At 38.3% G+C, this 11,233-nt stretch overlaps 1 protein-coding gene across 1 annotated transcript in view; it reads right to left on the reverse strand.

Moving 5' to 3' along the window:
* LOC135170262 (hemicentin-1-like) overlaps nucleotides 1-11,233 on the reverse strand; it is a 145,791-nt gene that overhangs the window by 85,074 nt on the left and 49,484 nt on the right. The window contains exon 3 of the mRNA XM_064135943.1: nucleotides 652-784. Coding sequence (XP_063992013.1) covers nucleotides 652-784 — 133 coding nt within the window. The remainder of the gene's footprint in view (nucleotides 1-651; nucleotides 785-11,233) is intronic.

Below are 11,233 nucleotides of genomic sequence, written 5' to 3' on the forward strand. Positions count from 1 at the left end.
GAATTACAGGAGGAGAAATTCATTTCTTCTGAAGTGAATTCCAAATATAGGAATCGTAGATTATCAAAGCAGCTTGTACCAAGAAAACCCCTGACGTTTAATAACGTTCCATCGCGTCTATTCTGTCATCAGATGGAGGCGACCATATATAACCCAACCAGCGGTTATTATTCGCATGAATTACTCCATTGAATTTTACGGGGTATTCGTATAAAAGCCATGGATTTCAGCAGTTTCAGTTGCCTTTCCAAGGAACAGTAAAAATTTTACTTTATTCGCGAGAGAATTTTGATCCCCGGGTGAATCTACTTGGCCGGAATTTGTTGCGCACATTCCGTGTAATTTACGGTAAAAATTACCCGAAAAAAAAAAAATTTTAAATAAAAATAAAACCTCGAGAGGGTGAAACGTGTGACAAAATGACAATCCACCACTTTTAGGTCAAGTTTGGTTGAAAAAATCACACTTGGGAGGGTAATTTTTGATAACACTACCCTTCGTCCCTTGTTTCACCCTCTGAACGTCTAGTTTTCACCTAAAATTTATTTTCGTGTACTCTACCAACGGGTAAACGCGTAATTTGAAAAATTTTTGCAAACATTCGCTAAAGGCGATATCGCCGGTGGTGCATGCATTGTTTAATGTACTCACGTGTAAACTGGATTCCCATCACCTCCGTCCTTGAACCACAAGACCATGTGAAGTGCATCATATCCAGAGGGGGTTATGTCACAGGGTAGTTCAACAGCACCACCTTCCACCGCACTTATATTCAACATAGGCACTGCAATCACAACAAGATAACATATTTATTAACTGTTAAAGTTGATTGTTTGAATGGTCGTTAGTAGTAAAAATGGGTTTTTATAAATCTGCGAGTGGAAACGAAGAAACTGAAAAAATAAAGAACACGGAAGGGAGAAGTACAGGGGACTCAGTGTTAGGGACAAAAATTAGCATAGACCTCTTATTTATAGCACCCAGACCCCAGGCACCACAACGCATAAATATTATTTAAAGGTGACTCTTTATCATATAAACGCCCCAGCTACCGGGGTACATTATGTAGAATACCAGGATGACATTTTTTTTGTGTCCCTTTCTCCATATTTTTTATCATGTTTTTTGCCCTCGTTTACTCTTTCCTTGATTTTCTGTTTCATTCCGAATTTTTCACGATTGTTCATGACATTCAATTATTTTTACACTGTGAGGGACGATAGTTAATTAACTCCCAATCAATGGATTTATTACAAAAGAGAGGGAAATTAATAATTAAAAATATTCTGAAGACAATCCACGGAATGTAAAATTGAAAAAAAAAATCTAGATGAGAACGGAAATGGTACAGTCAATTTTGACTTGTCAATAAAGACGGTTTCCCAGTGATAGCACTGGTTTTTTTTTAAATTACACCTGAGACAGCTAAGGATCTTCAGAGCGCAACAAGCAGCTTCGCACATGCTTTCGAAACCACGATGCCACTTGGTATATTTCACATTGAACTGTAGAGATCGATTAATTGGATTTGCAATGGACAAGGCAGGACATATTGTCTCTGTCTCTTGGAAAACCCGTCGATCCGGATACATCTGATGGAGGTATCAAGCGAATTCTGGAGTACAAAGCACCAGTACTAGGGCCGCCATCACTATCAAGGCTTTTGACGGTGCTCTGTTCTCATCGTTTACGGAGCATAATTGAGAAGGACAGGAATTGGGGATGGGATGCGGTAAGGAGACATGAGGATGTGAACAAACCAGGTGGAGATCTCGTTCGTAGGGGGTGGAGAGTGACGAGGTCATCAATGGTCGAAGCAAAATATCTCCTTTTCAACATCGAAGTGTTTTTGAACATTTTAGACGTTGCATAGACATTGAAAAATGAAAATCTGCTGACTGAACTTCATTAGAAAATTAAAAAAAATATTTTATGAAAAAATATGTGGATATATATATTGATTATTAAAATTTTCTAATTTCTTCAAGTGCATGCATTGTCGGATCTTCGGGAAGTTGAACAAATTTTACTTAAAACTCCAATCGAATTTCTTGGATATACAATACCATAAATTATTAATTCATAATTCTTCAGTTTTTTAATGTTGAAGAATTTTTGTATTGAAATATTCGAGTGAGAACCACTGGAATTCTTACCCCAATCGCAAATAGTAATATCCAGGAATATTCCATTTCACGAGATAGATAGAGTGCATCGAAACGAAAATTTTAAGCCTCCGTTCAATTCAAACCAGCGGATAGTTCAGGTGATATCCGGTGAAAAATAGTTTTTTCATTAAAATGCAAATATCTGGGAAAGTGGTGAATCGATTTCCCTGTGGTCACAATAGAGATAATCACCAATTCATTCTTTTATTTTTACGAATTTTGTAAAATTTTACTTTACTATTCTCGTGAAATTAAATTCGAATGAATAATATTATTGGTAAAATAATTTTACCAATTTCAAATCATAAATTCATGCCTAGGGGCAATATTTTGGGAGTGATAATTGGATTATCCAAGCGATCCCCTGACGAGCTGATAACAAGGTAAAGTGGATGGTTAGTTACAGGGGAAAAGCTGTCAGTGGGCTGCTATTGTGAATAGACGTACATGAACGTTAATAACGCACTTTCATTGTCCTCCTCTGTATTAAGGACCAGGGATGATGCATACCGGGGGAAATTGGCGAATCAGTACCTGCTGATAAGGTAAATTAACGGATGACTCGATTAACCTCATATTTTATGCATAATTATCAAACCCCTAGCAGAAAAAACATTTTATGTTCTTACAATTTGGGTTCTCAGTCCAGCAAACAATTCATTTAAATTTTCATTTGCCATTTTTTGAAAATAACTTGCCCGAAAATCATTGGACACTCTCTGAAAATTTTGGGAAGGTCATCAAGGTCACTGAAAAGAGAATGAATTCTCTTAAATTTTAATGAATTCAATAAAATTATATTCAATTTAATTGAATTGAATAAAAAATTTCACAGTAAAATTCTTTCAACTTTCAGTCTCATTTCCGTTTTCCTCTGCATTTATTCCGTTTGACCTGACTTCAAACTGTTCAATGAGTCCCAAGACTCCGTGAACACTTGAACTTCACCACCGTAGCCCCTTAACCGTCCATCAATTGGCAATAAAAAGTTTTCCATCATATTTTCTCCTCCACTTCAACATCCCCCTGGAGAATCTGAAATTCCAGCCAAAATAGTCTCCAGTATTTTTCATTTTTCACCCCCAAGCTACGTAGTTTTTCCTCTCACAAAAATTGCCAAAACTACCCTCCAGCTTGTTACGCCCACTCTACCCCTAACAAGCGTTGTCACAACTGAACTGCATTTTTCCTCCAATTTTCATTTTTCCTCGAGTTTATCCCAAAAAAAAAACTTTTCCAAACTATTTTTACTAGTTGAGACGTCACCAGGCTTCACATCCACCCCTTTACCCTCTTCCTAATATATTTTCACTCCCCTTTACCCCCCCTACAACCGCCCACCCTTCTCATACTCACAATTGCCCATCTTACACAGCGAAACCACGAGAGGAGAGAATATCCGAGGCAACAAGTTGGATTTAGATTCAATCTCCATCGTGAGAGTCAAAGTTTATAACCAAAGTTATTACACTCGCTGGAGGTAGAGAACTTGTATCCTCTGTCGCTCCATAGGTAAAATAGAAGAAACCGGATAAAAGGGCGCAGAAGAGAATTTCACTAGACAAATAACTCGCAAAAAAATTCTCAAATTTCCGTAATATTTCAACGCACCAGAAATTTACGGACAATTTTGACAAAAATGTCTAAAAGTTTCCCAATCATAGTTGACGTACCATATCAATTAATCGAATATTCGTTAATATATTATTTAATCTTCTACTTCAGCGGTGGATTTGGTAATACTCTAGAAATAACAAAATACTCTAGAACAACCAACAAAAATCACATGAAAAGGGTTTTTACAGGGGCATATCCCGTATACATTCTCCACCTCATCCTCATCCAGTTCCTTCCTGACTGCGTATTCTCGAGACTTTACTACCACAAAATGGAGGAGGAGGAGGAAGAGACAACGCTAAAGCCACGTAAAGCCACATCGCGTAAAGTTAATTGGAACGTTTACGAGAGCTCTGGGTTGTTTCAAATTTCGGTCATACCCCATACAGTGTAGGTCCTTTTCGTCTCCCTTCAGTAGTTCTGCCTTATGTATGGGTTTTCTTGGAAAGTTTCGGTTGGTGCGATGAGGAGGGGGTAGAGGGGGATGTGGATTAGAGATGTAGTTGAAGTGACGTCAGTCGAGAGTAACTAATTGTACTCTTCTGGTATGTACTTTCGGTTAATTAAAAAATAAATCGTATGAGAAAGGGATGAAATTGAGGACGTGATGTTGGAAGGGGGGTGAGTGGAAAAGTCAATTTTTAATGCGACAAAATATGTGATGTGTTCAATATGTAATGCGACCCGGAAATATCTGGAATACTTTTGCAAAATTCAGGAGGAAAATGTGGATTTGGGAAATTTCATGGAATCGTCCTGGAATTTTACCCGAGGGCTGGGGAATTTTTGATCAATCGAGGGTGAAAAATTTCGAAATAATAAATTATCGTAGTCTTCAAATGGATGTGGCCCTAAAAAAAATCAACCGAAGGTTTTTGAGGTGCCCTTTTTCGTAATTTTCCAGTCAAAATTCTCCGACTTTTCTCTCCCTTTAGAGCACCTGAAGTTAGTTGACGTTTTGTTGAGTTGTTGTTGTCTCCTGCGAGATTATTGGAATATAATTTCAATTATCAGGTCCAAGGGCTGTTGTTGAGGTACTTATTATGGTAGTAGCCCCTGGTACATCGGATTTCTAGGTGGAAGACACTGGGGAATCTCCGAAGCGGTACAATTCTCCAACGGTGGCTGCTTTACCCTCATTTACCATCCCTCGATGTTGTGTTGGTACCCAGGGTCGTAATATAATGTTACGTTACGTATAATGCCGGGTGTATTGTGCGCACCGCTACCTCGCGACACTGAATTACGAGCTAACCGTGGGGGTCTACAACATGACGGCCACTTCCGGTTGTAATATAGTTTGTTGCAGTACAATAGTGGCCCACCGCAATAGGCCAAGACACGGATGATACCCAAACCCGTAGATATCACCGGTTTTATAATCATCATTCCCATTTCACTGAATTAATTTCAAAGAATTGAATAATTTAACAACTCAAGTCTCGTCTCCAATTTAAAAATGAAGATCAAATGGTGCTCGGTCTTATATAAACAAATAATTTTTATTGTATATACCATTTAACTAGTGTGAATTGTGTTGATTTAATCCGTTCACCCAATTCCATCCCATCTCCCTTCGTTTCTCTCATCGTTGGTAGCAGTATAGGGTCGACTTAAGAACTTCAATTTCAGTACCCGGTAAAAAGGATCTGAGCAAAGGGGGTAATGAAGGATTGTCAGAATAATACTCGTCACATCCCCAAAAAATGTAATTTTAAAATTTCACGAAGTCACCCTAATGAATTCATGACATTTTACTCCCTCAATTCTCGAATTTAGTAACACTTGCATTCAGAAATACGTGTCCATGGTATTTCATGGGGTATTGCATTACACGATGCAATCAACGCCCCCTCAGTGCGTCTACTCATCGTCTATATACCTGAATTTAACCTCCCCTAAAGCCCACCCCTTGCGCAAAGCGCACAAGTAGTCCAAGTCAACGGTGTGAAATATCGGTTACCATAAATGCGTCCATATTAAGCCAAGATAACACAAATTATCGCGCAACCGCATTAGTGTGTACACACATGTACACACATGCACACACACACACACACACTCGTAAAGCCTTCAGGCGGTTGAAATCCACTTATACGCGTCCCTTCGTCTTCTTCTTGGCATCTCCCTCTAGCGTTTCCTTTCGCATTTGGTATTAACGTCTCGTCCTATCGTTGTCCTTCTCCGTCCCTTCTATTCCACTCGCATCTCCACTGTAATTTCACGGTAATATTGTACAGAGGGGTGGGGGGGTAGACTGTGCAATCGAGCGAAAGTACAGCCAAGTGAATCTGATGGAGATATATTTATCCGCGGGGCTGCTGGTTAGAAGTCAATATCAGAGTCAATATGATCAGGCGGTTGGCGGTAATATCATGTTTCAGTAAATGATTTTTGAGGAGATTGAACTGCTGGAAGTGATGAGAAGTTTGTCGAGGGGTTTATTTGGTCGCTCAGTTTGTTACCGACGACTAGACGGGTTTTTGTTGGAAAAAATTTTATGACATTTAAGTCGTTGTTGTCGTGGAACAGTCACCGTTGAAAGTTTATGCGGTGTAAAAGCGGTTCAGGTTAGGGGGGAATTTTTAGACAGTCTACAGTGTCACGTGATTTATTGGGTCGTATTTGAACAACTAAAATGTCACTGTATTTGTTTCATTGCAATTATTAAAAATTAAAATTGGAATTATTTAAAATGTGGAATCTCGAGGTGATTTTTACACAATAAAAAACACATTGAGCCAATTTTCCGCAGCTCTGGGAAATATGGATTTTCAGAAAATGAGACTGCAATTATTCATCGTTAGAATTATCAAAGAATTATTTCCCAGAATATTTAATCGTGAAATAAGGCCATTGTAATCTTCCAATGGCACGAAATTTTGCAGCTGGTAGAAAACCCATCGTAATCGGTAAGATCGGCTTGAGCCCAGAATGATTGCCTCTAATTTTACCATCGGTGGTAATCTCCCACCCATTTCACTACCAGCAAGAAACTCCCTAATGCTCTCAACATGCTCGAGGGAACAACCGCAGTGTACGGTGAGAGAGAAAGAGCCAATTGTGGGCCATTGTCGTACTTTTTCTTACTCTGAGATGAGTCTGTACTGTGTCATCACGATAGATGAGGCTCTCACACGTCAAATCCTCCATATTCTTGTACCAACACAGAGTGAAATTTAGTAGCTGAGTGATAAAACCTGCACCCAGGGGAATAATGCATTTCACCAGAAAAAAAAAAATCTATCTCTACTTTTTCTACTCGTCAACAATATTTTTTTAACTCATAAATTCTCTGTGAAGAAAAATCTGAGTCTTAGGAATTTTTGGAATTCCCTCAAAATTATTTCGGAGAGTTCTTTTGTGACAGGAAAAATTCATTCCGTAACAGTTGCAAAATAAATTAATGAGATCTTCCATTAGAATTAAATATCAGGTCTAAGTGGTAGTTATTATCGTACCAGGATTATTGATCTGATGGATAAGTCATTTGGAACGAAGTCTCCACTAGATTTTTTTTTTTTACTCTGGGGGTTTCATCAGCAAGAAAAAATCTCTTCGTATATTTTTCCTTGAAATTATTCCTTTGTAACCTAAATGGCCAATCAACTCTCACTGTTTATCACTTCGCTACTGAATGACTATTTGCACGCGATATCCAGGGCACCATCAAATTACACAAAAAATAGTATTGCCATAAACGTCAGTTCTATTTACACAAAACTGATGAATTTTCCTTGTTTATGCATTACACACATGTAAATGACATTAAATATTCAACAGTCTTTGGATTCACACCGAAATGTTTGCAAAATCAGGTGGATTGTTGTCCCATTATCGATCAAATAATTATCATTATTGGATTATCATACACTCCGGTAATTAACAATCATGTTAATGTATTAATAATCAATAATATATGTAATTAGCCTGTATCTGAATAATAATTTTCTGATCCATCGATCGATTCATGTACAATGGATTCGATGATCAACAATGTAAAATGTTCTCCCACTCTCTTCTCACATCCGATCCTATAATTTCCAATACTTTCTTGTGAAAGTATTGCAAAAACTCAAAGTAAAACTCCTCAGGGATCTGCACGTCTTGCCTCAGGGATATCGAAGCTCCTGAGAACCTTTATCAGCACATCTCACAATATTCTAGCATTCTCAACTTAGAAAAAAAAAAAAAAAACCAATGCACCTTTGGCTATATCCCCAGAGCTATTTTCCTCACTGAACCGCGACCAAGTTCCCTCCCAAGTCCCGCAATCTGGCATCAAATGGAGTTTCGGTGGACGTGGCCAAGTGAAAAATTACTTCAGCAACTTTCTCCACCTTCTTCGTCGTTTTACCTAACCGATTAGACAGTTCAATAAGTATAATTTGCATTTAAGGAAATTTGAAAAATCCATGTTTTTAAGACTGTGTCGTAATGACATCCAGTTGTTCGAATATCGAGCGTCAATCGATCGTAAAAAATGGAATACCATGAATGATGATTTTTTAATGGATTAAAAGAGACAAAGGGATCATTAAAAATTATTCGAGATGTTTGATAACTCTGGAGCAAAGCACCACCGAAATAAAATGCAAAATGTACTCCATTTTGTGCTTTTTCTGCGCGATATTACGGTTTATTCCGTAAAAATTCAGAAGAAGAAACTGAAGCAGAAGGAAGAATGGGAGATGGATGTGGGTGGAGTTAAAAAAATGTTGGAAAATAACTGATGAGTACTACGAGAAAGCTCTTGGCTTGACCCCCGGTGGCTGAGGGCAAGACTTTTGATCTTTTCAGGATTCAAAAGCTCGGTGGAGCTTTTGAGAAAGGCATGTCGAGGTAGCGATGTGACTCGCCATTCATTCTCATGTTTTTTTTGTATATTTTCTGGTCGTGTGTACTACATCGCTTTGTTTTATATCGAATAGGGAATTCTGCGCTTAATTAAGCCCTTAAGCATTTAATGTATGAATAGGTAGTGCAGTGACCGATGTTATCGGTGATTGTCTTGAAAATGATGGTGAATTCGTGCGATTAAAAGTTGATCGGTGGCAATTTTTTTTTTTTTTCAATCAGGTCAATGTTTATACGACGTCATAGTTCATGTGCAAGGTCAGTTTCACTACAGACTGGAGTCCCCGTATCATCGACTGCCTGATCCCCATGGGTATTGGTGTATTGCAGTAGTAAGTAGAAATGAAGAAGAGGGGAGATACAGATGGAAGGACTGGAGGGCTCAGGAGGGATGGGAGAAATCCGAGGAGCTTCACTGGGGCGTTTCAACCGGAGAGCTAGATCCCGTTTGCCATGTATCCCCTGAGGGAGATGACTCGTCTTCTGGAACGTGCCTCTGGCTGGACTCCTCCAGCTCCCTTCAATGTCGATAAAGAAAACAAAATTTCTTTCTCATCTTCAGCCAGGTTTTATTATTTTATTTCATGGAATTATAATCTCACTCCTTTATAGCCCTTCGCAATCACGAAATCCTTTTGTCCTCAGTTATTCACTTCGGTGGATATGAAGTTAAAGTGCTGGTGGGAAGATCCGGATATTCGTAGGGGAGGAAAGACGAAGAGAAGAATTATGGAATGAAATATTTTTGAACTGGTCTTTGATGAGATTATTATTTCGAGATTATTTGCACTCTAGTGCGTTTCAGAAGGCGAATGAAGTTTTCAATTTTCAGTTATTGTGTGGGAGATGTTTACGAATATTTCAGGTCGGAGTAATTCCGAGGATTTAACACTAGTCGGAGAGAAATTCTTATCGATAGAAATTACGGTACATCAATGGCCTTCAAATATATCTTCAAATTCTTTCGAAATTTGATTTTTTTTAATTCATAATTTTCCATCGGCTGAAGTAAAAATATAAATTCGTTATAATGAGCAAACGACGTCTCATAATGTACCTGTAAATATCGATAGGATATTTTTTATTAAAAAATCGACGAACGATTGGAATCAGCGAGTTCAATTCTATTGTTCAATTTTTCATCGATCATTTTGCAAATTTTACTTCAATGACTGAAGTTATCTCGCTTTTTTCCATTAAAAACGAAAAATGCACGAGGAAGTGCCCTCAGTATCAGCACCAGACCATGACCAAGGCCATTACAAATCTTACAGATCGTCCTTCGATTTGAAAAGTTCAAACGACGTCGTTCACTGACGATTTCACGCTGCTACACTCCAGGATCACATGCACTTTGTTTCATTCCTGAAAATCCATCGGTGTAATGGTCACTATGGGTTGTCTCGGGTCTCCACCAGGCTATTCCTACTTCTCAATGCCCCACGCCATTTATCGTTTGCATCACTCCCAAGAGGATCAAAAAGTCATCCAGGTACAGTTGACCATTTTCCGACATCTTATCTACGTTTTTTTCTTTCGCAGACGTTGTGCTGTTCTTCGAGGCTCAATTGATCTGGTTGTCAACTCCAGGAGGTGAATTGGTTTGAGAGAAAAGAAAAGATTCGTAAGCGATTTGATGTTGACGAGGTTTATGAAGAGGGCGACGAGACGATTGACATGTACGCAAGTCGTTAAGTTAAGTTATTTGTTCTTGAGATACGATAGATTACAAAAAAATTGATAGCAAATGTGAATTTGGTCGGAAATTTAATGAGTTTCTGATTAATATGGGAAACTGATGAGTCATGACACACTTAAGATACCGATCGAAGATGATTCATCAAAAATTTCGACAAGAAAAACAAGAAAAATTCAATAGAATTGTCCAGCAAATTTGCGATATTTTTGGAGTATTTTTACCGGAGAAGTTTTCCCGTTTTTTTTTTATTCATTAGAATGAAAATATTCAAATGAAGATGTCATGGGCATTACCCAGATAATAAAAACGCTGATACTTCCAACGATCCAATGACGTCAAGGTAAAGCCCATTGAATATACGATTAGATCTGAATGAGTCCGTGAAAACAATCATCTTCAGTTCCGTAATCAACGGGAAAATAATTTTTCACGGTTAAGATATTCTCTCTCTCCCTCTCTCTCTCTCTCTGTTTCTGCGACGGACCAAAAAACCCCGAGATAAATCACGTGAAAAATAAACGATGGACTATTTTCAGCGAAAAAGTGAAATTTACGGAAGTGCGATAGGGTCAAACATTGAATTCCGTGTGCACACGTCGTTTTCAATTCAATGCACACGGATTTTATTTCATACCGTCATTTCAGATGTTTTAATTTTATTTGTTAAACATGTTGGAGCAGTTTTGTTTGAACAGCGGTGACTGGCAAATGAAAAATACCGGAAGTCCGAGTGTCACGGTGGCGGGCCGTTAATTTCTTGCAGAAAAATATTTATGATTCTATTTATGCTAACTATTGAGTGACCTCAAAAATCCTTCAACCGAGGTCTCCTCCAATTTCGAGTGGAGATAAAATAACTAAAAAAGGGGGGAGGGGGGAGGAGCATGGATCA

Source organism: Diachasmimorpha longicaudata, chromosome 16 (assembly GCF_034640455.1).
Source record: "Diachasmimorpha longicaudata isolate KC_UGA_2023 chromosome 16, iyDiaLong2, whole genome shotgun sequence".
Lineage (NCBI taxonomy): Eukaryota > Metazoa > Arthropoda > Insecta > Hymenoptera > Braconidae > Diachasmimorpha > Diachasmimorpha longicaudata.